The sequence below is a fragment of the Stegodyphus dumicola genome, chromosome 8 (assembly GCF_044657685.1).
Source record: "Stegodyphus dumicola isolate Sdum_Otavi_A_Nest chromosome 8, ASM4465768v1".
Taxonomy (NCBI): domain Eukaryota; kingdom Metazoa; phylum Arthropoda; class Arachnida; order Araneae; family Eresidae; genus Stegodyphus; species Stegodyphus dumicola.
In genome coordinates, this window is record NC_140775.1 from 83,989,123 (window position 1) to 84,016,612 (window position 27,490).

Here is a 27,490-nt window from a genome sequence, read left to right on the forward strand (position 1 = left end):
TGAGGAGCAGATCCCGTTTTTTCCCCGTTTAACCATTCAAATAAATTATATACAGTATTAAGCATTTAGTTTACATTTTGGCCAAAAGATATCATTAGTTGTCCACTAAATTGCGGCATTTGAAGGCAAACTTCAGTTATTAGCGCTCAAACTTCATTTTTTTTTTTTTTTTTTTTTTTTTTTTTTTTTTTTTTTTTTACATAAATGGCTGCTAGAAAATGTTCAGCGATTATTTTGATTATTTAATTAAATTATTGAATTATTAATTAGATTAATAATTAGATTTATTGAATCTGGCGCAAAGATTGTGAAGTTAGACTTTGCCTTGAACTCTGTTTTAAACTCTATCATGCTAAACTGCATTTCTAAGATATTTTTCCCTCAGCACTTTATATTTTCTTAAATTTTACTTTTTTTATATTATGCAATAAACAGAAATTAACTGTAATTTGACTGAAATTTATTTTTAAAAAGTTTTTTTTTTTTTTTTTTTTTTTTTGTGATAACATCTGAAATTGGTTTTTCTGGCAACTTAGTTTCTCATGATAAAAATCGTAATAAAAAATATTTTCTAGAAAGAAAAAGTGCATTTTTCAATTTTCCAATATATATAGATTTAAAATATGGAAAAAAAAAAACCCACAATTTTGGAAGTGATTTCGGTCCACAAATTTAGCAGTCAGAGTGTTAATGAGAAACTGACAGACATACTATGAAGAGAATTTGTGTCTTAGTCTGCCAGCCAGCCATAAGATTATATGCTGATAAAGTATACAAAATATACCAAAACAGACTTTGCATTAATTACATGAATATTAACACTTAACAACAATGATAATAACAATACTTGCATAAGTAAAACTACTGATTAAAATAAGATAAATCCATATTATATGTTATTCAATAAAAGATATTCAGTTTAATGTGTAATTCAATTTAAATTTCAGACAAAAATTTTGAGAATCACTGCTTTGAGCTAAGGTAAGTTTATAAATTCATTTTTTTTTCCATAAAGCTTTAAGATATACCCTTCTTAGGTGGCATACAATAAGACTAGAACTCTAAAGCCCCGTTCACAAGAGCAGATTCGACTGGTAGCGAAAACCGGTTCTTCCAACGTGTCCCGTTCACATAGGACAAGCATTAACTGCCTCGCCAAATTGGTTGAATGTTCCTTACCTCTTGGGAGCAGGACAAATGGGGAGATTTCCCGTACTATACTGCACGGTTCACTTAATTTTAGTTACTGCTCGCTGGACTGTCAGCGAAACAATCGTGCTGATAGATGTCTGAGGATGTGATAACATCCCCCCAAAAATTAGATAGAACTGTTAAAGATACGGAAATATAAACAAATACAGACAAGGTTTATCTAGGTATTCCAGAAATATTGTTCAAATTAAAACTAAAGTTAAGACAAGTGCATACCGGCTTCAACACGACAAGGGACTCAGTATCTTTTGAATAATTATTTTTTAAAAAAATTAAGCATTTTCATCTACTTTTTTATGAATATTATTAAATGGTTTTGTGAGACAAAATCATTTTAAGTTGAAAAAAAGTTTTTGCTAGTAATTTTTTTAATTAAAATTTTTGAAGAAAAATTCTACAATTAAAATGTTTTTCTTCTCCTATAATTTTCAATGTCTCCCCCCAGTTTTTTTACTGTATTTATTACAGTGTTCTTAATAACTTCAAGGGATGATTTTGCAATTAATGAATTAGTTTCTGAGAAAAAAATAAAATACAATTTTATCTAAAATCTTTAAAACAAATATGATCTCAGTCACATTTTCATTTCAAATAATTTTTTCTTTCAGTATTTTGCAAAACCCATCCTTGTTTCTATAAAGTATATAATTTTAAATAAGAGGTAAAAATAATAAAAAAAATTAGTCCATACCTGTATATGTTTTAGGACTTTTAAGTAAAAGGATTTATTGAAAAAAATGCAAAAGTTTCTCAGTTTGCTTTTGCAGTTTAAAGAATACAAACTGTCTAAATAGACATTTAATCATTTCAAATCTTTAAAATTTTATTACTGAATTTCAATATACACATAGATATATAAATCAAATCTAGTGCTATTTATTCAATTGGTAAATATAAACATAAATTACAAACCTCTTTTTAAAACCTTATGTGGCCAGAAAAATTGTAAAAACTCATAAAACACAAGCAGAATTTTTCTTTACCTGTTTTTGTTTTGTAAAACATGTTCAAAACAATTTTAATACATTAATTAATTATAATATTGTTGCGTGCATACCAGTTTGTAATAGATTGATAATAGTTCGTAAATGATTGTCATTGCATTCAAATCCGATGATAGCCTAATTAAATTTATTTTATCAACAGAAACACTTCAAAGTTCTGGAATTTTCTACAGAAATACTGGTACAAGTGTTTAGAATATCACTAAGTGTAATCAGTAGTTATGCTTCAATCTAATAAGAACGTTAAACACAACGGAATGCAAAATGCATCTTAAGAGAAAGTTAACTCAGAAATATCTCCAATCTCACACTGAACTAAAAACTGGCAACAATAACAACTTATATAGCATAAATAATGTCATAAAAATAGTGTGGTATAATGAGATTATTACTTTGAAACCGATGTTTTGAATTGATGCCCAAGAAGAACCAATATTTCCCATTCTGCTTCATTGCATATCTTTCAAAAAAGTAAAAAAAAAAAATATCATCCAATTAATTTCCTTCATCTTTTTTTTAAATGCGAAAAGTTTGTTTTATAAGCTGTGAAAATGTCGGAAGTTTGTAACCGATATATTTTTAGATATGAAATTTTAAAAATTAATGAGCATCAAAAAGTCTAAAAATATGAACGATTTTCAAAAATTCTCCCAAAATATTTTTAAAAAATATTACACTAAAAATTTCATTTAATTTTTTTTTTCCTCCACAATGTGTTATGGTGCAAATTATAATATTCTGAGATTCTCAGTTTATTTGTTAATATTTGCAAAAAATCGTTTCAACTTTAAATTTGAAAAAAAATCTAATCCTCTAAAAATCAAAAGCGTGACACCACATCCACAAGCAGTGTATGTACAAAGTTTGAGTTCTATTTCTTACTGGGAAGCAGTTTAAAAATCCATGACCATCTTTTAACTATAGCGACAAGCACCAAGAGTGAACTAAATAACAGCTCATAAAATAATAATAATAATAATTAAAAAGCACATATTTTTCAGGAACCATTACGAAAGTTCAGGTACTAGTTGCAAAAGTACAGATTACAAAATTAAAAACAGTAAACAACGTTAAAAATGTGTAAACAGTATTAGAAATCTGTCAGTTCAGAGACGTGATTGCTCACAGAGGCTTAGGTGTAAACAAAGGGAAGGAAGGCGGTGGTCTTCTGAACGGGTCCTAAAGATGAAGCTCTTTCATGTCTCCTTTTTCTCCTCTTGCTAACGGCAACTGTGCGAAGAAGCGTTGCATGTGAATGGGGCTTAAAAGACATTTCACCGTGTCTTATAATTTATCTCTAAGACAAGGAAAGGGTATAAAGGATCTTTTATTACTCCACATAAAGTTTAAGACAGCACCAAATTATGCTTAGAGAAGTCAATAGCATTTGCTTTAAATCAAAGAAAATAAATGAACTAAAATTAATATAAGTATAAAGTATAGCCTAATGGCTTCACAATATAATTAGCGCACAAGCTGGCTCTGAACGAAGTCAATGTAAACATGCCTAATGGAAAGAATAATTGAATGAGGCAGAATACTGATCTCTAGAAAATCAAAGTTAGCAACATGGCCTTCAAGCAGGCAGAATATGCTCTGATTCCCCCCCCTCCAATACCTTCCTTTAATTATTTCCTTTTTTCTATCTAATTTGAATATCATGTGTGCTGGAAATTTATATTCTGGCAGGGAAATAAATTAGGAAGATAGGACAGTACATTAACATAAAATAACTGGTTAGAAACTAAAATGATACTTTATAAGCTCATTTGAGAATCATGCTCTTTTTGACTCAGAATTTTGACTAAGTATTTGTTCTTGACTTTTCTCTTTTACTAAAATTGTGTTATACTGCATAAATTAAAATTCTGTTATGTCCTTTTGTTTGACTTCTTAATATAAACACAATTTTTCATTTTTAACATCCTCTGGGAATTACAATTCTATTCAAATCCTTAATACTTCCTGGATAGATTAATTTATATCAAACATATTAATCTTTATGAAATCATAATGCAAATGTGTCTTTGACAACTTATCAGGGAATTAAAATTTTATTCAAATCCAAAACATATTTTCACAGATTAATTTATTTTCAAGATGTTGCACGTTTATGTAATAATAATGCAGATGCTTCTTTGACAACTTAAAATTAGCTGCCCTTTGATTTACATTGCTAATTAAGAGCTGTTAGCACTAACAGAGCTCATTATTTTGTACTTCAATGGTTAAACCCCAGTGAATGTAACAGTTAATGTACTACCTTACTAAATGTCATAAAATGACTGCTGGGAAGCTCAAGATTTACCCAATAATAAAACATGAGACTGGCAGTTTTGCTCATATTAGAGATAGACTGTTAAAATAATAATTGAATGCTATATGTAAGCATGATTTAAATAATGTTATTTAAAAAGAAAGCTATATATTTTTAAAAACAAAGGTGCAAATCTACTGATTTAGGCAACAGTTATGATTTTTGATCATACTGGCACCAACTGGATTTACAGCAAATTGCTCCCAACTTATTCTTAAATTTACTCACAACTGTTTGTTTTTAGTAGCTAAATAATTCATTATTTGCATCTAAAAAACACAAAGAAAACAAAGCCATTTCATCAATGAAGCACATTATGTATTACTGCTGTGCATGACTAAAAACATCATACTCCAGTTCTACACACAGCATCAAACACCACTGGGGGTATATCAACAAATGAGTATGGAGAAAAGTGTATCGTGTTCTACAAAAAGTGATATTCATGTGCTTTAAGAAATGATCAGAATTTGCAGTGTCTATTCTTTCTTGTGTTTTGTGTCATCATTACTGTGCCAAGAAAGCATTTCTGACCATGCACTGCTATGTGATTTAATAGTCTTAGATTTACTCTATCTTTCTAGAAAGTTTGTAATCGAATTGCTGAAACACCCTGCATATAAATATATTTGCTTTTGTATGCATTTGAACAATAAAGGATATGGGATTTTCTCCTGTTCTACTGCTAGTAAAAGCTCTGATTCTGCATCTTCCAGAGCTTGCTGTTCATTCTGAAACACATAAGGCAGAGTTCAGTCTTGAACACACAATTAAAAAAACTGATACAAAAGTTTCAAACAGAATATAAAGACATAGAAATATTAAATATTAGACCTAACAGTTAACAATTTATCAAAAATACTAAAAGAATGGAACTATAATTTGAATAATTTCTTAAAATATCAACTCCATAACATCAGTACAGTTACACATCTTACTAATTAGTACAGGCATTCATGTATTTCTTATAATACTAACAAAACTACAATACTGTTTAAGAAATCATTTGATCATTTTAAGCAATTTGTATGTTCAAATTTCAAAATATGTAATTTAGAAAATATCTTAAGATATCTAAAATTTTTAAGTACAGTGTACCCCCGATTATCTGGGCTAATGCTGGAAAATTAAAATCACAGACAACTGAAAAATGGATAATCCAATCTATCAATTTTCATACATATTGTATGCATTAATTTCTTAAAAAAAACCAGTAATTTTACTTTGTTTTTGAAAACATTTATAAATTTTTCAATTTGATTGCATATTTTTCAAAGTGCTATTTTACTACTGTATTGAAATCTCTTTTGGTTGATGAAATTCAATATAGGTTCAATAGAAATCATTGTTGTCTATGGACTAATGTAATTGCATTTTCAGTATCCACTCTTCTGACATCTGAAGCGATATCTGCATTGCTTGGCACTGAAAGCCCGACTCTGTCAAATGGCCAATGAAGCATTCCTCGATGAATACTTTTGAAGAATTTTACATTGCCAATTTTTTTGAAAAATGTCTTCAATTATTGCCTCGACTTATTCGCAACTAGATAAATCTCATTTCTGTAATAGGAAGACCATTCTCCATAATCGAACTTGCACATTTGTTTTTTCACACATTCTTGCATACAGCATTCAATGAACATGTGTGGAAACACTATGCACAGATAATCAAAAGTACACTGTATATAAAACTAACAAACAGCCAAATGGTTTATAAAACACTGGTAGTTTATCAAAACCAGTAACTGAACAAGTTTAATGCATGGGGTTTTTATGATTTATATATATGTTTATGCATCAGTTTCCCTTTGATAATCCTCTATTCAGCCTTTTACACAGACAGCTCAAATGTACTTTTATTAAAGTTAACTAATTATTTATTATTCAATATAATCCTTTAATATGATGTTAGAGAAGCAAAAAATACTTGTGAATAAATTGGCACATATGTAAAGCTAATCTTAATGTTTACATTTTATTAAATCATTTAACCATATTTTAATGCATAACAAAAGACACATTTATACTTTCAGTATCTAATGGATCAATTTCTAATGGATACCATACACAATGAATTATTAAATAAAGCACTTTAGAACTATCCACTTAAGTGCAGAAGTGCCTTTGCAAAAGAACTTAACAGAATATGGCCCATATTTATACCACACATGGGGAAAACACTATGCAGCTAGCCAGTTACATTCTTTGGAAATATATACATGGCAGAATATCAGTTTCACAGATTCTGCAACTAAGCACAAATGAGTCAAACAATGACACACAGAATAAAAAGATCTACTACACAGCATTTAGCCAGATGAAAATTATTACTTCATGCAATATGCTTTTAAATTTAAAAGCATCACTAGTGACAAAACATGCTACAATAAAAATTATTTCAGACTTTCAATCATGCATTTGTACAAATTGTCTATTTGCTATGAAGTAAAGTAATATTTATGACATAAGCTAAGATAAACTAGTGAGTAAGCTGGCATATCAACAATTTTAAAAATATAAAATTACAAAAAATCCCACTGCTTTAAAATTTCTAAGTCTGAAATAGTACTTTCATGTTATCGGGACTGTATTCAGAAATGTATATAGATGCATTGCACAAAAAAAGGGGGGAGGACAGTTCTATATCTGATCGGCCAGTAACTGACATAAAGAGGTTCTATACCAATTTTCCAAAATTGGTATAGAACCTCTTTATATCAGTTACAAAACTAAATATAAATTTTCTAAAAAACTAAAAAAAATTTCGTATCTAAAAGGTATATAACCTGGATTCACATAATTCCCCATTTACTGTGAATTCTGTTTAAACTTGCTGGTACTCTTCTGTTATCAGGACCGGATTCCGAAATGTAAATATGTATGTGCGTATATGTGTGTGTATGTATACATATACTTACATATATAAATTTAAACAAACTTAAATTCTTAACAAATACGTATAAAAGTAAAAAAGTAAAAAAGCAAATTTAAATTCTAAAAAAAGGAAAAAAGCCAAAATAATTTAAAATAATTTTAAAATATGCAAACATGTAAAGGATTTAATTCTTGAACTAATCTACAATATCATTTAAATTCAGAAGCATAAGCATTTAAATGATATTGTAGATTAGTTCGAGAATTAAATCTTTTACATGTTTGCATATTTTTAAATTATTTTAAATTATTTTGGCTTTTTTCCTTTTTTTAGAATTTAAATTTGCTTTTTTACTTTTATACGTATTTGTTAAGAATTTAAATTTGTTTAAATTTAAATTTCATTCCTTGCAGCAATGGCGCAAAGAATATTTAATTAAATATGTATTTAAATTTAATTTTTTAATTAAACTCAATTTATTCTTACATATATATATGCATATATATATATACATGCATACATGAACACAAACATCAGTGCACGTACATCATACATACATTTCTGAATCCGGTTCTGATTACAGTTCCAATTTGCCTACTTTTGTACAGAAATTATTAAGAAATAGACCTTCTCAAGTGAAGACTGACTCTTACCCATCAATTAGTCTTCAATAAGATATGCAACAAGGCATTGTATTGCTTGAATATGATAATTTTTAGTCTGAAAATTATTTCAATTATAGTTTACACGACAGCTACTCTGCTTTTATTTACCTTCTATTTCTTAAGCTATTCCACTCCTTCAGACATTTAAATCTCACCCTTTTGTACATGGAACATGATAATTATAGACGTTTTAAGCCTCCCCTCAAAGGGTAAGGGGAAACCCATTAAACTATATTCAAAAAACAATACAGTCAAAAGTTTTTAATCCAGACGTCCATAATCCGAAATGATATATAATCCGGACCTCAAAGCTACAAACTTTCTGCGCATGATACCTTTAGTCATACGCATATGCATCTACACATGCGCATAATACGTTTACGCATGCGCGTTTAATGCATAACGGATGGTATAAGCAAAGAATCTCTAAGGAGAAGAAGTAAAGGTTCCCCGGGGCAAATGTGGCTCCATCAGACCGAAGAGACACATTATGTATATCCCTGAAGCTTACTTTAAAGGGGCAAACCATTCCAAAGCCATCCACCCTCCGTACCTCACTGCGCATGTGAGAAATAACACCAGGAGGCAACAAAGAAACATCAAAGAATGCAGCATGCCGTCGGCCATGTTAGCAATCTTTTACCACGTTGTTCGAAAACGTTCTTTGTTGTTGTAGTCAGAGGTTCTTGGTTTTAGCTATGTGAAATTCTTTTAAAGACTTTTTAAATGTAATGCTGTAAGTGAAATGGTTTTGGCTATTGGGTGAAAACTTTGCTCGTGGTTTTCACAATGGTCATTCCAAATAATTGTCTAAACGTTTTCATGGTAATTTGTTTTTAAAGTTGTTGTCGGATAATTATAATGTATTTCAGTGTTTTCAATTTATTTAGGGGTGCCTTTAATTGTCTTTAAATATTTTTTCTGTTTCAGTTAGTTATTGCAAATTTTGCTTTTAAAACTTCAATGTAAAATTTTAACTATGGATCCATAAAAATTTATTACGTTTTGTATGGCATGTGTTTTCCCCCCTTTTTAAGTTTACAAAAGAAAAGAATTAAGAAATTTATTTCATTTAAATTTTGTCTTCATGGCTTGCTGTTTAAAATGAAAGTAAAAATTGCACAGGATTTCTATAATTCGCCCCAAAATTCCAACTAACATCCTTTTGCTCATAAAACTCCAGAAATGTATGAAAATAAAAGATTTTGAGTTATTTCAAAGTAAAAAATTTACTATCTCCTCGAACTGCGCTGTTTAAATTTCACCCTGTGCTGGTGTTTCACTGCATAGCCGTGGCTCTTCGGTACAGCGGCGCAGAGGCGAAACAGGTTTACATTGCGTCTATGGAAGCTTTCATTCTTCTCCTTAGAGATTTTTTGGTATAAGCTAAGCTAAAATTATCTAATTATCTATTTCAGTTAATGTTGCAGATTGCGTTGTTCCTTAATCTTCTAATTGGATCTGGCTTATTATTTTTTGCAGACTGTTAGAGCAATTTTATAAAAGTAAACTTGAACATTCAATTATGTCAAAAAGAATTTCCGATTCTGGAGCTGTCAAAGGATCTACGAAGCAAAAGCATGCTTCGATGTTCATCAAACAAAAAGTGGAATTGCTGCAAAAAATGGATAAAGGCATATCCTTTGATTCTCTAATCATTCCGAAATATGTTTATCAAGTTCACGCTGCTCTGCGAGGGGGGGGCAGTGCGCAATGAACTGGGAGTTGATCTGTCAGCACTATCCTTATCTTCAGGGCAGATGTTTTTATTTTATTCGGCTTATAATTCCTTACTAAATGTAGTATTTCATCTCGATGTACTCTGTCTTTGATATGATTTAAATCAAATTCCTCGTCATTATATATATCACGAATACACATCAAATAGTTTTCTGGTTCCAATTTTCTAATTTCGACTATGTGCAATGTATGCTTTATGCATGCACGCGTTGAAAGAAATTTTTAATAAAGTAAACAAATAAATATAAAGCTTTTTTTTTTTAAATTTTGATACCCTTTAGATCATAATTGCTCTTTATTTCATAAATTACGGTTTCATATTTTTAATTTTATAACTTCTGCATGCCATCCTACCAGATTTAAAGTGATGATCCATAATCTGGAAAAACCGATAATCCAAAATCGCCCCAGATTAAAGACTTTTGACTGTATTTAACTCTAAAAAGTAATACAAAAAATATCATACAGTTAATTGGGTCTTTTTTATTTTCCATTTTAATATTCTACTAAACATCTGTTATATGGTATATTTTAAATGGTAACTCAGTACTGAATGCTACATTGTGGAGTTGCATAGACAGCAATTCTATTTGATAACATTTATCAGATTCAATAACACTTATCAACTATATTATAATCTTAAAATTAACAAAAAATTTATTCATCTATGGTAGAGAAACTGATCAAACAGAAATTAGTTATTTTATGAACCCTATTTCCAAAACTTTTCCAGAAACGAGTACTTTCATATTAATATTAGCACAATCATTAAAGAAGAAGTCACCAAATTTTCAGAATGTACCAAACTGTAGTCATGTGCATAACAGTTATTTCAGGCAGCAATGCACATAATAATTCTTCACTTTTTAATAAGCAACACTGCCACTTTCATACATAGTTTTTCTGTTAAAAGAGTTTTTATAGAAGAATTATATATATATTGCCTTAAATACAATTTTAAAATATGTCTACATGGATTTTTCCTGCAATGAAAGAAACTTTGACAAAAGTTCTGCAAGAATACAGCACTTTGCTATAAATTCACTGAAGGAAACAATCACTATAAAAGGTTCACCAGAACAAGGGAAAAAAGAAAAATCTACTAGAAATCTACTAGTTTTATGAATTTATTTTTGGATAAATACCTATGTAAAAGATAAAATATATACATAATAATATGCATGCGTGTAATAAAAAATTTTCTGTAGTTGTAATTCATTTTTTTTTTTTTTTTTCCGTAAAAATCACCCAACTGCACCAAGTATCTAAAAATGTTCAAATCAGTAATTTCACACAAATAAATAATTTTATACATCTGTTCCAAAGAACAAAAATCATTAGTTTCAACATAATAAATTCATATGATTGCTCTAGTAAAAATAATAATAATTCTACAATTAGATAAAATTCAGCTTTATATTGATGCCACTATTACTTCTACAAAATATCAACAGAAGGTTAAATTCAGCCTAATTTTGAAACTGAAACTGGCATGATTCTCTTTCATATACTCACAATTCTTATTTATTAAACTTACAAAATTTATTTAATCAAAACTATAGATTAAACATGGATTCCAAGTCAAGTTTAATTACCTCTTTTGATTTAAGTTCATCAAGAATATCATCTAATCTTGCATTCTGGCATGCAAATTTATTTATTTTTTGCTGGTCTTCAAAAGACACATGCATATCAGTATTCTGGAAAAAAAAAAATAAATAAAAAATCTTAGTCTTAAGAAAATGAAATCAAAATATGATGCAAGAAATGACATTATTCATCCACAAAGCAAATAGCACTAATTTTTTATTATTACTTTAAACCATACACTTTAATAGTCTGGCTGTATTCAACACATCCAATATAAAAGCAGGTACTTCCTTATACAATAGTAATGGCTCCCACTTTCTAAATGGCTAATTGGCACCAAGACCATCATCATGATTACTTCTAACATATGCTTTATGGCCATCATGCTTTCATGATTGCTTTTAATATTGCATCAGAAGCATTTTCTCATCCAAGAATTTTTGCCACATGAATTATGCAAAGTCGTGACACTGCCGAACCATGACTCACTGATTTTTATTCCACCACTTGGCTGCATGCCACATATTCAACATTTTGTGTATAAACCAGTTGTTGTTGGATCAACCAAATGAAATTTAAACATTAAACATTAAAACATCTCTTAACTTGTCTTTACCAGTTTTGTTTTATAAGCTTGCGAACAGTCAGAATTTACCTCTTATCCATCTTAAACACGAGTGGAAATTTTTTTTTTAGCAAGTGTGTGGTTGCCTTTCTATTTGAAACCTGAACAAGAGAGAATTCACCAGTTTCTCAGCATAAACTGACAAATATTCAGTACTATGGAAGAACCCTACTAGCTTTGTTTATTCCCTGTATAAACAGATTTGGGTTACAATTTTGTCACTTGAAACTTATTTAGTTGCCAGATTAGATGTAGAGAACACACCTTTTCCATAAAATTGTTCCAATCAATACAGTGCTAAGTCCAAAATTAGGACTGCCAAACCACTAGCCAATAAATAAATAAACAAAACCCAGTACAATCTCTGCAGCTCCTAATTTTACTCCCTGGAGCCCAATTTCTAAAAATTTCCCCACATCTGAATTCTACTGCACAGTCCCTCTCCTAAATTCTAAAAACTATACCATCATTGATTTTTTTTTTTTTTTTTTTTTTTCCCTGCTTGGTGCTTCTTTAAATTCTAAAATTTTTGCTGATTCCTGATGCCTAGGCCTGCTCAGATGGCAGTCCTGTATGTGTGTATGGTTATCCCACACATACTTAGCACTTTTCTATCTGAACTAAACAATAAGTGATGCCCCAATGTCGTTATGTCTACACATCATCTTACTAGATTTAAACTGATAATCTAAAATCTGAAAATTTCCGAAATCCAGTATTGCTGAAGTCACAACAGTTTCAGATCTTGGACTTTGTAGTGTAGCTATATTTTTGTAAACACAGAGTTGTTTCTCTCACCATATAATGAACATCAGCTCCTCTGTCCAAAAGTAAATAATTCATTGCATTGTTACAACTATTATTCTGAAAGCACTGAACCAATGCTGAACCAATGTAAGCTTTTCCATCACTCCGAATTTTTTATATTGTATTTCCTATTACTTTTCATGCTTCACCTCTTAAAATTGATTTGCAGTTTTATGATTTGCAGTATGCATTCTTGCATATTAAGAGGTAATGTAAAATACTTCTTTCTTAGTAGAAAGATCACTACTTCTCGATAAATCAAATATTTTGAACACTTTTTTTTTAAAAAAGGAAACACGTGGACATGCGGAATATTCAGATCTCTCTTTTTGTGATGAAAAAATTAAAATGATCAATATTTTTTTTAATTTCTATAAAAAAAGAATATACAATAACACTTTATTTACTCGCTTTTCTCGCCGAGCAAATTATAAATTGCTTCAATTAAGACTTTGGCCATTTGAAGATGGCTTGATACTGACTGTTAATTTTGGTGCTGCTAACAAAATGGGAGCCATAATAATAGGAAAATATCTAAAAATAATCCTAGTAAGAAACAACCATCAAGCATATGAAAATTAATAACCTCAGTAGTATATATAAAACTGCATGAAGACTACAGCTGGGACACAACTTTAATTTTAAAGTAGTAATCATGAAAGTTTTTTTTTTTTTTTTTTTTTTTTTTTTTTTACAGGAAATACTTATCTTTCTAGAGAAAATTGTTTCACTTATGTTGTTCTATGATGGGGAAGAGCCTAATTGTTTAAGTTACATATAAACAATATTCTAAAAACCGCCTTAAATTACTATATTTAACACAATACAAATTCATATTACAGGGAATACATTCCTAAAATAGAATGTGTGGAATTACTATCAGGGAAGTAATTTATTTCTAAATTTCAGAGCACTTGTATATTTAGAAGATATAAATATAAAAATCGCAAATTATTCAGAAAATAAAGATCATGGCATTTTAAATAATACTTTAACATTCATTCAGACTGTAATATATTACAAATTATTAATAAAATTTAGTGAAAATAAGAATTTTCATTTAAGATCAAAGAACTTCAAAATAAAAAATTTTAAACAGAACAATGTTAGGTACTTTTCCCTTATCTGCCCACAATATTGTAAGAAAAAATAATATGACATAATAACACATAATAATTAATAACAAGACACCGAGAAAAATAAATTATAAAAATTGTAGATGGGGTGCTGCTAATGTCAATTAGTGTTTACTTCCAGGTGAAAACTGTTTGCCCATCGCTATTATAACGGAATCAATGGTTGCTAGATCTGTGGGCAGCTAAAGGAAAAGTAACCAATGTTATTCCATTGAATATAATTGCATGTTTATAGAAAACACATTTTCAAGCATTTATTCTTTTCATTTATGACATTTCATTCATATCTTTTTAATATGTAAATGATAAAGAAAGTTACAGCCATAAATTGCCCGATTTCTTGTCCACTAAGTTATTTATAAAGAACAAATTGGTGACTTTTTCAAAAACAATTGCCAAACTACCAATATTCATTGTAAAATATCATCAACATATCAAAAGGAAACTTAAATTTTAAATTCAAATTTGGATTGTTAAATAAGGATTGTGCATTTAACATTATACATACTATTGTGACGAATTTGAAAGGCAAGAGGTAGCGTAAATAAATTTATTTGGGTTCTAGGCAACATGCAGAAAAATAAAAATAAATAAACTTATAAAATATTGTTCTCACAGTAGGGTGAGGAAAAAAAGATAATATAACCACATCCAGATGGTGTGAATAAAGTTTCTGTTTAGAACAGAGCCAAGATGACAGGTCTTGTTTGGAAATAGTTCAAGATAAGGGTTTCTTCAAGATGAGGCTGTTTAGAATTAATCGACTCTATTGGCTGATCGTTGCCGGACAGAACTGGTTCTGAGCAGGATGCTCTCCGTAAAGTAGCGGCGAAACCAGCTACCTCGCACTAAATCTCTTGGCAGAGATACTAATATCATTCTATGCAGAGCGATACAAAATTTGCTCCTGGCAGAGCTGGAAAGCACAAGAGAAGGTTCCTCTCTCTATACTGCTGTCACTCGTTCTCTCTGGAATGGCATTCCATGATTTTGTTCCAAGTTGTCCTGGGCATGTCGGAAAAATTTCCAGGATCTTCATTTAACATTATACATACGTACGTAATTTTTAGAAGCGCCTCTTGATTGGCCAGTGATTAAAAACTGAGTATGATGAAGACAACCTGGGAAAAACTCCGTGAGAACTTTCCGGTTCCAACTGAGGCTCAAACCGGTTGGTCTGAGACAATGCGCTTATAAACTGATGAAAGGAAACGGAACAATGTCTCCCTTCAAACAACTATAAGAGGAATAAAAATTTGAGATTGTTTTGTGACTGCTGGTCACTTCATCTTTCCGAAAATGCGTTAAGAAGTACTCTGTCCGTGGGAACTTTCGAAGTGGCCATTCTTTTTCTCAGAACTTTGTGGTGGTCAATAAAACAGCTTAAGACGTTACACTATATTAAATACCGACGTATCAAACACCTTGGCACAATTTAGCGATTTTTTTACAGGTGAAATGGTAGAAGTTACATATCGAAAGTTACTGGTAGTTTGAGTGCCTTTTTTTAAGAAAGATTTAGAAACTATCGATATTTATAGTAAATTGATAAACATGTGAAAGAAAATCATATTTTAGAAATTTAAAATACAAATTTTAATTATTTAATAAGGATTCTGTGATACATTAAAACACTTATACAGTGCAAAGTTCGAAATCCGGACTCGTCGGGAGCTTGGTCATTCCCGATTTGGGATTTTTCTAGATATTAGATCATCAGTTTAAATCTAGTAGCATGTAGAAATTATAAAATTAAAAATATGAAATCATGATTTATGAAATAATGAAGTATTTATGATCTAAAGGATATCAAAATTTACAAAAAAAAAAGCTTAATATTTATTTGTTTACCTTATTAAACATTTCTCTCAATGTAAGTTGTTAAAGTTACTTTTTTTTTTTTTTTTTTTGTGCTAATACTTTCTCTTTAATTCTCACATATACATATAATTTTCTCACATATACTTAAGCCTTATTGAGGGCCGGCGCTAGATATTGTATCACCTGATGCAGTCTCTGTGGGTCCTAAATTCTGCGACTCCGTGTGGCCATATGAGCCCTGGCGCTGGTTCTGGGTTTATGTGAATAACAAATCAGTTATTCTTAATTTAAATAGCCCTAAATGTAATCTTTGGGTCTAGGAGTATCATCAACAAAATCTATTTTTAGCACATGGAAATAAATTTTTAGTAAACATTTCCTCATCAACATTTTTTAATGGATTTAATTTAAATCTGTAATCATCGCCAAACGCAATATCAACATAAAAGGTTACCATACTCATTTATTATTCAATAACTAACATTAAAAAAATAGGGTTAGAGTAAAGAGAAGGGTACCCCTCGTGTTATCGCGAAGTTGTTTCATTTATGGTAGCCTGAGCAGTTGAATGTTATGGAAACCCTATTATGATGTAATCGGTTGCATGACTGTGGTAAATTAAATTCGTAAGGGCTTGTGGTGTGTGTGTGTTGGTAAGGAAGTATATTGCTTGTTTTGTGGTTTAGAAGTTAAAATGGCCAAATGTGGTAAGATTAATTTGAAGTTTCTGTATGATTTGGAAAGAAAGGGGAAAAGAGCATAACTTGAGTGGTGTGTAAATAAAGGTTTACTTAGTAGCCATTATTAGGTGTCCTGTTTGTAGGAAGGAAATGCGTATGGTCGAATGTCGGAAAAGGTTGTTTTTAAGAAGGAAATGCATATGGTCGAACATCATTATGGAGAATATTTTTTACTCTTACTTTGTGAATTTATATGGCAATGCCAGTATACAGAATCTAGTTCAAATAATTTTAGAAGTTTCTGGATGCTGTTAAGGAATTTTGTTTGACTGAAGATATGTAAATTCGTAAATAAGTTCTTTGTGTAGTGCAAAGATGAATTTCCTTCTTTATGTTATTTCATTGTTTGATTTAAAATGCAGTTTATTGAGATTATATATTTTTTTGTTGGCTGCTCCTTTGACTTTTTAAGTGAATATAGTTTGATGTGTACATGGACGAACTCAAGGGAGTGCACAAAGCCTAGTTTGTGCAATTCTCTGATGTTTAAGTGAAAATAGGTGGATGTGTACATGAATAAAGGGAGTGCGCAATGCTATTTTTGTGCAATTCTGGGATATTTTTTTTTACGGGAAAATAGGTTGATGTGTACATGGTTACCGAGTTTGCAATTCTTTGTCTTATTATTTTCAATGATGTATCTATGTGGAATGTTTCGGTTTAAGATGTGTTCCAAAAAGCAGATATGCAATGACAGAGCCAATTTACTAATCGTACAAATTTATGCTAAAATGTTTGTTTTTTCAATAAAAGGTATTTTATTTAGTGTCGAAGTGAAATTAAGAATCGAGACTCTCCAGATGTTTTATTATGCGCGGAAGGGGGAATCAAATACGCATGCGTAAAGCCTAGGAGAAAAACCTTGTTGGTGGTTTTGAGGTCTGGATTTTAGATGATTCCGGATTTGTACTTATTCATATTCACATCTTTCTGTAACTTTTTTGGGGTACTTACATTTTTCTTCAAAACTTTCTGTAACTTTTTCGGGTTTTTTTCCCTTATTATAGCAGCCCCCAATTACAGAACCATTAATCAACTGCATCTTCAGCACACTGGTGGAAAGATACCACTGCACAAAATGCACATAAAGCAAGATGATCTACAGGGAGCAGTGATTGTGTCCTTTGGAGATGATAATGGTTTAAGGATTCGGCTTACAAAACACAATGCAAGCTATTCCGTGATCCTCCAATCACAGTACAGCTATAAATACTATAGGTCAACTTAAGTTGAGAAGTTGATATAGTAGTAGAAAGTATACACACTCACCATAGAATGTAATTCTACCATTTCAAGAAGTTATGTTATAAAAATTATGATACAAAAAATGAATATTGTTGAGTAAAGAGAGCAGAAGGGGGAAAAAACATGTGAAACAATAGATTACATTGCACCCAGACTTCTATTCAAAAATTTGCTAACATCATGTCAATAGGAAGATAACCAATAGGAAGATGTCAATAGGAAGATAACCAATAGGAAGACGTCAATAGGAAGATAACCAATAGGAAGACATCACCTTTTTGGCATTATTCGCAAAATTGCAATTCTGGCAACCACAGCTTCTCCCTACTCTCAAGGAGAAAAGCAATTAAAGCATTTGCTCATTCATTCACTGACTGGAAGAAGAATGTAATTGTTAATGCATCTGCTTCCTCTTCAACGTATGTGTGTAATTTTCAAGCTCATAAGGGAGGAAAACCACTGTGCAGTTCCACTATGATTATCATTATGAATGTTTTTGTAAAATTACGGGAGTATTTCCTAATAAATTCAATAATGATAAAGTTACTTTTGCTGCTGATTTGACTGGTATTTCTGTGACAAGCATTAATCATGTGAAATCCAAACTGAAAGAAAATGGCAGATTTTTTACTCCGGGGGAAGAAAAACATCCTTGAAAGTCGGTATACAAACTCGAATCAAATTATACGACGAGATAACTTTAGCAACAATATGAAGGAAAATTCATGGTTTCTTTTTATAAAATAAAATTCCTACTGTGAGAAGAGTGGTGAAAGTTATAAATGATGAAGCTGCCAAATATCTCCATTTGCACAGTAGAATGAATGATTTTTAGGATTTTCATAGAGAAAATGAAAATGTATGTCAATTTTGACTGAACGTGGCAATATTCGATGCTAGATGTGCAAATACCTATGACATATTAAAAAATATCGTGCACAGAATAGGACAATTTATTACACCAATGAAATCTGGGTAAATTGTGGGCATTCTAAAATCAAAATGTGGGAGGATACAATTATAAAAAGTGCTAAGAGGGCATTTTTGAGCAGCCTTTCAACAGGTTAAATTTGCTACCTCAAGAAAAGGCCCATGATGCATAGCTATTCATGCTGGTAACGAAAACAAATTTATTGGTAAAGCATGAGATATATTTGCAGCTAAAAAAAAGGAAATTAGTATGGGGAAATGAATGCAGAATACTGTGAAAATTGGTTTGAAAAAAAAATTGCTGCCTAACCTGCAACTGAATAGTTAAGTTGGACAATGTGTCTCACTGCAGTCTGAAAAAGTTCTTTCTTTTGTCTGAAAACAGTAAAGGAAAGCAGAGACTCAACTTTGGTTGACAGAAAAAAATATTGCTTGGAAAGCTGATATGTTGAAAGCAGAAGTTTTAGTCCTCATTTCTAAGGTTCAAAAACAATTTGAATTGCACCGTAGCTGCTGAATACGAACATACTGTGCTCCGTTTACCAGCGTACATTGCAAACTGAACCCATATAAAGTTGAAGTATTGTGAAAGCATATGTAGCATCCAAAAACAGAACTTTTAAAATGGACGAAGTTCGTAAATTGAATGAGAAGGGATCGATTTGGCAACTCCTATGCAATGGGCTAAATGCATGAGGCCACATAACAGAAGAAGAGAAAATCTGGAAATTAGATTGTCTAGTAAACACTGTTGACTGCCTGAAATTTAACACTGATGAGTCGGATAGTTCAGATTCTTTAGAAGATAATCATAGTGGGATTGAATACCTTAGTTGAAAAGGCCCTTTTCAAGGCCCCAAATTAAAAGTACAAGGGCCTCTTCAAGGCCACAAATTAAGAAAAAGGCAGAACTATAAACAGTTAAAAATACAAGATAGTATACCTTAGAAATGCTAATATGGAAGTGGCCAAATGGTTAAGATTGCTGTATATTGGTAGTTTGATCTTTGTTCAAATTTAAGTGAACTGGTTGGATTCATGGCCCATTTTGTGGTTTTCTCCTTGTAGACCATGAATACGAGCTTGTTTCATTCAGAAAGTCATTCAGCCATCTCCATGCACCTCAGCCCTTAATCAGATAGCTCTTGCATGCTTTGCCATATTCGAATCACCTAACCTAATCAATACAGAAGTACTGATTATGGCAGAAGGAAAAGATTTCTGTCCAAAGGAAAAGATGTCTTTGTGGAGACTTTATAAGGTTAAAGGACTGTTTTTATGTAACATACTGGGAGAATCCCATGGGGTTTAGAGCTTTCAGTCATTACAAACGAATACTACCAGTATCTCAGGACTTAAGCAACTCTGTCATCAATATACAAAAGATTCCATCAAAAGAAAAAACAGCCAAATTTTCCATATGATATGTTTGTTATTTTTCTATCCCGAAGGAAGCGTGTTGTTTTTACCTAACTTACACAATTCTACCCCACAAAATACAATTCACAGATTCTTAGAGAGCTGAATCAGTCTGCTTTTTATAAACATTTATTTATAAGCAAAAAATGTACCTTTTGCATTTTAGAAGCAAAATATGTACTTTCGCAGGCTGTTGGGCATAGCCATTTCATTCAATGAAGTATAAGAACTTAGTTTTATTTTTTAAATATAAGCAACCAGTCATTAATTAATATGGTGAATGTTTTAAAGGCAATATAAATGCACTTCTTAATAGTTTAAACATTTTTAGTTCTTATGAACATTTGTGCTTTGTTGTAATTAAAAAAAGACATTTCTATTATGAGAATTTCTAATGTTACATTTTTAACCAATTATAACAGGTTTATTTAATTGGTGTACAATCATTTGTTTCATAATTTTTAGGTCTGTATGACAATTTTAAAGTTTTTAATATTTTTCTAATACCTTGAAAGTTTTAATTGTAAACTCTTTAGTCACTAGATTGCAATCTAAAGATCTGTTTCCAATATTTTTATTTATATTATTTTTTTATTTTAAACAGTAATAAAAAAATATAGGACAACACGAAAGAGTGATTGACGGGGCATGACTGTAAAAATATGCAACTTGAGAGACAATTAATACAAGTTATAATTTTTGGTACTATTTGGTTTCAAGGGCCGTAAAAATCGCCAAACTATTGTTGATGCCAGTGCTGCCAAGAGTAATTGCGGCAACCCTAACACAAGAAATTAAGTATAATAGTAAATAACTACCTAAATATTGATGTTTTAATTTAGATGTTTTTTCAAACATAATTTTCTATAATGAATGATGCCTTTTCTTTGAAAACATTTTCGGTAAAGTGCAGAATCACCCGCTTATTTCTTTGCCACTTTTTACAAGGGTAAAAACAATTGGAATTTTGTCAATTTTCTTTTACTTTTTAAGTGACAATAGGTCAATGTGTACATAGATAAAGTAAAGGGTGTGCGCAGTGCCCTTTTTGTGCAATTCTGGGATTTTTTTTTTTTTAAGTGAAAATAAGTCAATGTGTACATGGATACCGAGTATGTGCAATTCTTAAAAACGTGTCAAGCAGTGGGTGAATCTGCACTTTACTTAAAATTCTATCGCAGACTTTTCATCATAGGCATTTCCCAAATCGTTAAATTCATAGGATATTAAAAAAGGAATTAAAAATTAAACTAGTATTTCAATGGCATCTTAAGAAATATAGAACTATATAAACTTACGCAATCTGAAATCAGCACGTACGCGAGGTTTGGCACGCTGTTGAATGGGCGTGTTTGCTAGATTTGGCGCTTTTGCGCATACATTTTCGCTGCAATTTTTTTACGGCCCTCAAAACCGAATAGTACCTAATTTTTATAATGTCTGCTATAAAATATAGCCAGAATTTCTCAAACAATCAAAAATTAAAATCAAATTAGCATCTTTAGGGAAAAAAAAAGCGAAAATGTTTCCCTGGTTAAAAGTTATAAATGCAACAAACTGGGTAAACTCTTACAAATTATGAGAAAATAACTTACTACCAAATTTACAAAATTTCTATGTTTTACTTTTAATTATGTAAATGGTCTCGGGGGGGGGGAGGAATTCAAATCGAACTGCAAGGAATTGTTCGGGTAGTGCATTGTCATCAGCCAATCCATACGACATACATGTCTACCAGCTTCAGTTTGTATAACACTGCATGCTGTTCTTAAGGGAAAAACTGCTCAAATGAAGAAAACTGATATTTCATCTCCAATGGCACTCATGAACTGTAACATCTACTGGCATATAATGATGTTTGTGATCATGCACTGTTATGCAATTCTCAACTCTTCTAATATGCTTAAAGCCTGGACAAATATTTATGAGACACCCTGTATATATTCAAAACTTCAGTTCCTGCTTAACAAGGACCAGGGATGACTTACATAGTTAAATTCAAAATCACAATCAATCTGAAAGCAGTTTAAAGAAAAGCATTTCTTTTAGATTAATTATGAATCTGAAATAATTTATATTTAATTTCAGATTGTCAATTAATCTGTAATGAATTATTAACATCATGCACACTGTTATACTTTATACAGAAATTGCACTTTCCTAGGGAAAGAGCAATAATTTGTATTTTAATCAACAGAAAAAGATTTACTACAGTCAAAAGTCTTTAATCCGGACCTCTAAGTTACAAACTTTCTGTGCGTGCGTCAACACATAATGTGTTAACACATGTGCATACCTTTATGCATGCGCACATGTGTCTACACATGCACATAATACCTTTACGCATGTTCGTTTAATGTATAACGCACGGTATAAGCTAAGCGAAAATTAGCTAATTATCTATTTTAGTTAATGTTGCAGATTGTATTGTTCCTTAATCTTCTAATTGGATCCGGCTTATTATTTTTTGCAGGCTGTTAGAGCAATTTTATAAAAGTAAGCTTGAACTTCCGATTATGTCAAAAAGAATTTCTGATTCTGGAGCTACCAAAGGATCTACAAAGCGAAAGCATGTTCCGATGTCCATCAAACAAAAAGTGGAATTGCTACAAAAAATGGATAAAGGCATATCCTTTGATTCTCTAATCATTCTGAAATACGTTTATCAATTCCCCGCTGCTCTGCGGGGGAGATGGGGACAACTGGCGCGCAATGAACAGGAATTTGATCTGTCAGCACTATCCTTAGCTTCAGGGCAGATGTTTTTATTTTATTCGGCTTATAATTCCTTACTAAATGTAGTATTTCATCTCGATGTACTCCGTCTTTGATATGATTTAAATCAAATTCCTCGTCATTATATATATCACGAATACACATCAAATAGTTTTCTGGTTCCAATTTTCTAATTTCAACTATGTGTAATGTATGCTTTATGCATGCGCGTGTTGAAAGAAATGTTTAATGAAGTAAACAAATAAATATAAAGCTTTTTTTTTTGTAAATTTTGATACCCTTTAGATCATAATTGCTCTTTATTTTATAAATTATGGTTTCATATTTTTTATTTTATAATTTCTGCATGATATCTTACCAGATTTAAAATGATCTAGAATCAGGAAAAACCAATTATCCGGAATCGCCGAAGTCAGGACGCGTCCAGATTAAAGACTTTTGACTATATTTGCTTTTTGATTCCAATGCTGCCTAAAATAATTATGGCAACCCTAACACAAGAAAGGAAGTATAATTGTAAATAACTATCTAAGATTGATGTTTTAATTTAGATGAAAGGTTAATTTCATATAATACTTTTTTATTATTATAATTTATATAAAAAAAGGCTAAACATGACTGAATGGAAGCATAAGAGTAAATAACTATTTCAGATCATTATCATAATTTATATAAAAATTGCTAAACATAACTGAATGGATGCTTGCATCGCCGTTTCGCTACCAATTTATCGCTAAAGCATAATTTCATCTCATTGGTTGTTCAAGGATAATTTTCTATAATGAATGATGCCTTTTCTTTGAAAAAATTCTCGGTAAAGTGCAAAATCGCCCACTGATTTGTTTGCCGCTTTTTACAAGGGTAAAAGCAATTGGATTTTTGTCAATTTTCTTTTAGTTTTAAGTGAAAATAGGTCGATGTGTATATAGATAACGTCGGCTGATCTTTAGAATATGGTAACTGGTAGTTTGGCGACATTTTGGAGGCGATAAAGGTTACTACCTGGGACTTTGGTAATAATGTGAGCAGTACTCAGTTCCGATTACGCATTATTTTGTGTGAGGGAAATGAGAGATCATGTGAAATGTCATGTGATATTAATGGACGAATTACGGTTCTTTAATCGGAAAAGGGGGGAAATCGGGAAAAAATCTGGAAATTTTGTATTTGCCTTTATTCTGTGTTGTGTGAAACAGTGTTCGTTAATTTTTGGATCCCATGGCCCTAACTAAAGTGAATTCGAAATGGGTATTTAGTGGGATCGAAAGGCGTAGTAATAAGTATTTCTTTAAGGTTGTGCGAGATAGAAGTAAAGATGTTTTATTAAGTTATTTATTTTACCTGGTACCTTGGTGTGAACTATAAGTATGATTTTAAAGATCCTGAAACAGAAATAAGAAAAGTTTATCGGACACGTAATCAAGATTCTGAAGAAGAATAGGTAAGTTAGTATTTTTAATTATTTGAGGATATTATTTTTATGCATCGTTCTAAATGTAAGGTGGAAGTAAAGTAATTTGCGTAAACGTGCATGGAAATAATTTAAATATTTGACACTAAGTATTTGTAACCATTTGTAATGAAGTAAAGGTATGAATTAGTTAGTGACATTTGTAATATAATAGATAATGTAGAGGTAAAAGTTTTTGGATGTTTTATTTATTTTATACGGGGAAATGTTCATATTTGGAAAGGGTATGTACTTTTTCACGATCAGGTAATTTCATATATGTTCTTTTTACCGGGTTTAAAGATTCAGAAAATTGTCATGTATTTTCGTGAAATTTTTCTAATTTATGAGAAAAAAGCAGTGTACATGGATATAGTGAAGAGTGTGCGCAATGCCATTTTTGTGCAATTCTGGGATGTTTTTTTAAGTAAAAATAAGTCGACGTGTACATAGTTTAGTGATATTTTAATTAAATGATAGTTATTTTGTGAATTTTATGTTTGTAGGAATTTGGTATACGTTTAAGTTGAAGTAAACGTGCATGGAAATAACTTAAATATTTGACACTAAGTATTTGTAATGCTTGCGGTATGAATTTGTTGGTGACGTGTATAATATAATAGATGATTTAGAGTTTTTGGATATTTTATTTATTTTATATGTGGAAATGTTCGTATTTGGAAAGGGTATAAACTTTTTCGCGATCAGGTAATTTCATATATGTTCTTTTACCGGGTTTAAAGATTCAGAAAATTGTCATGTATTTTCGTGAAATTTTTCTAATTTATGAGAAAAAAGCAGTGTACATGGATATAGTGAAGAGTGTGCGCAATGCCATTTTTGTGTAATTCTGGGATGTTTTTTTAAGTAAAAATAAGTCGGCGTGTACATGGTTTATGTGTATGTGTTATTTTGAAAAACGCGTAAGGAGTATGGTATTGTGCACTTTTTCCCAATTTTGCAGTGAACATTTGGCATGATTAAGCAGTTTTGTTAGATAAAATTTCTAGCATAAGTGTAATTCGGCTAGTAGATTGTTGGAAGAAGTGTTCCGTAGATAAAAAGAAAAGAAACATGTCTTTACTTCGTGAAGACAAAATGGCGGCGGGAAAAAAAAAATAGAGGGTTGCTGTAGGAGAGTTGGTCGCCAGATTTTCGCCAAAAAAACGCCAAGTTACTATAATGTAAAGATCAACCATAACATCAGTGTCATCTTTGTGCAATTCTGGGATTTTAAGCGAAAATAGGTCGATGTGTACATGGATACTGAGTATGTGCAATTCTTAAAAACGTGTCAAGCAGTGGGCGATTCTGCACTTTACCCAAAATTTTATTGCAGACTTTTTCTCATGGGCAATTCGCAAATTGTTAAATCCATAGGATTTTGAAATTAAACTAGTATTTCAATGGCATCTTAAGAAATATAGAACTATATAAACTTACGCAATCTGAAATCAGCTCGTACGCTAGATTTGGTGCGCTGTTAAATGGGCGTGTTTGCTAGATTTGATGCTTTTGTGCATACATTTTCTCTGCAATTTTTTTAGGTCCTCAAAACAGAATGGTTCCGAAAAAATTATTGATCACTTACCTGTGTTTTAAACAACTTAACCTGGAGTACAAATTCATTTTGTTACATAAATTAAATCAGTACTGAAAACCAAAAGAACACATTGCAAGTAATGGAGCGATAAACATTATTAGAAATTAAGAAGGTTACAAAATAAACTTTTTACTAAATCAGAACTTTAAAATCCTGTGCTTGACAAGATCAGCCAACTACTTGTGATGATGTAATTTAAAATAACAGTAAATTTCAAATTTAAAAATGGAAACTTTTCCAGCTTACTGGTATCACCACAAGTAAGATATGTTCATATGGTGAATGTTTTACAGGCAATAACTGTACTTCTTAATAGTTTAAACATTTTTAGTTTTTATGAACATTTGTGCTTTATTGTAATTTAAAAAAAAAAAAAATTCTATTATGAGAATTTCTAATGTTACATTTTAAACGAATTATAATAGGTTTATTTAATTGGTGTATGATCATTTGTTTCATAATTTTCAGGTACGTTTGACAATTTTAAAGTTTTTAATATTTTTCTGATATCTTGAAATTTTTAATTGTAAACTCTTCGTCACTAGATTGCAATCTAAAGATATGTTTCCAATATTTTTATTTATGTTATTTGAACATGCCTAGTTGGACAGCGTTTCCGTAACCAAAACCTGGCGAATATTTACCCCAACATAATATTTCTGATGTGATAATTCGGATAAGTAGTTATGAGCATCTTTATATTTTAGACTAACACATACTTAAAATAATTACATAAAAAAGGGGAAGGAAATGTTTAATATATATGTACACGCAATATAAAAATTCAAAGTATCTCATCAAAATAGAAACTTCATGCGTCATCTTATATTGAATATAAAATATCTGCAGCTACAATAACATAATAAATTCAATGCGTTACAGAAAAAGAACAAAAAAAGTTCGTTATATATCTTAATATTGCTAAAAATGATATTTAGCATAGTTATAACCGGTTTTTCTTATAACTTACACCGGAATCTCTTGAAATTGATGCCATCTTTGAAGAAGTAGTATTTAGATGTTGCCATTTCCGTAAAACCAAATAGAATGGCATTAAAGTTCCAGTGTGTAACCAAGGAGGTTAGTGTAACTTCTTGTGTAGTTTGTTGAATTTAATTACTTCTGTACTTTAAAAGAATACTCAACTAATGAGTATATCTCAAGAATTCAAAACTTTTATTATTACATTTTTAAACAGTTCACATGACATTCAGCTAGCACAGCAACACGTGCATCACAACAACGGAATCGCATAGCATGAGAGCCATTAAAGTTATTTTAAATATAAATCACATCCCTTCCTCCAGTTTATAAACAATAATAAAAATACCAAATAATATCAATACAAGTATATTTACAATATGACATACAATAACAAAAAAGTTACATAAAAATGATATATGCAATACGTTACATTATTTTATTCCATGACAAAGTCTCTATATCTTGAAGGTTGTCTAATCAACCGTCCACTTCTTGTTATTGTACTATTGGATAGATTATTCTGTTGATTTCCTATATTAACAGGCACAGAAACATTTTCAGGGATTCCATTTGAATTTTCCTCTTTATC

At 30.7% G+C, this 27,490-nt stretch overlaps 1 protein-coding gene across 2 annotated transcripts in view; it reads right to left on the reverse strand.

Moving 5' to 3' along the window:
- Pfdn4 (prefoldin subunit 4) overlaps positions 1-27,014 on the reverse strand; it is a 45,674-nt gene extending 18,660 nt beyond the window's left edge. For both annotated transcript variants that reach the window (XM_035362529.2, XM_035362530.2), the window contains exons 1-3: positions 26,888-27,014; positions 11,411-11,515; positions 5,197-5,264 (exon numbers count right to left, since the gene is read on the reverse strand). In XM_035362529.2, the coding sequence (XP_035218420.1) occupies positions 5,197-5,264; positions 11,411-11,515; positions 26,888-26,971 (257 nt within the window). In that variant the 5' untranslated portion in view covers positions 26,972-27,014. The remainder of the gene's footprint in view (positions 1-5,196; positions 5,265-11,410; positions 11,516-26,887) is intronic.
- Positions 27,015-27,490: the final 476 nt, after the last annotated feature.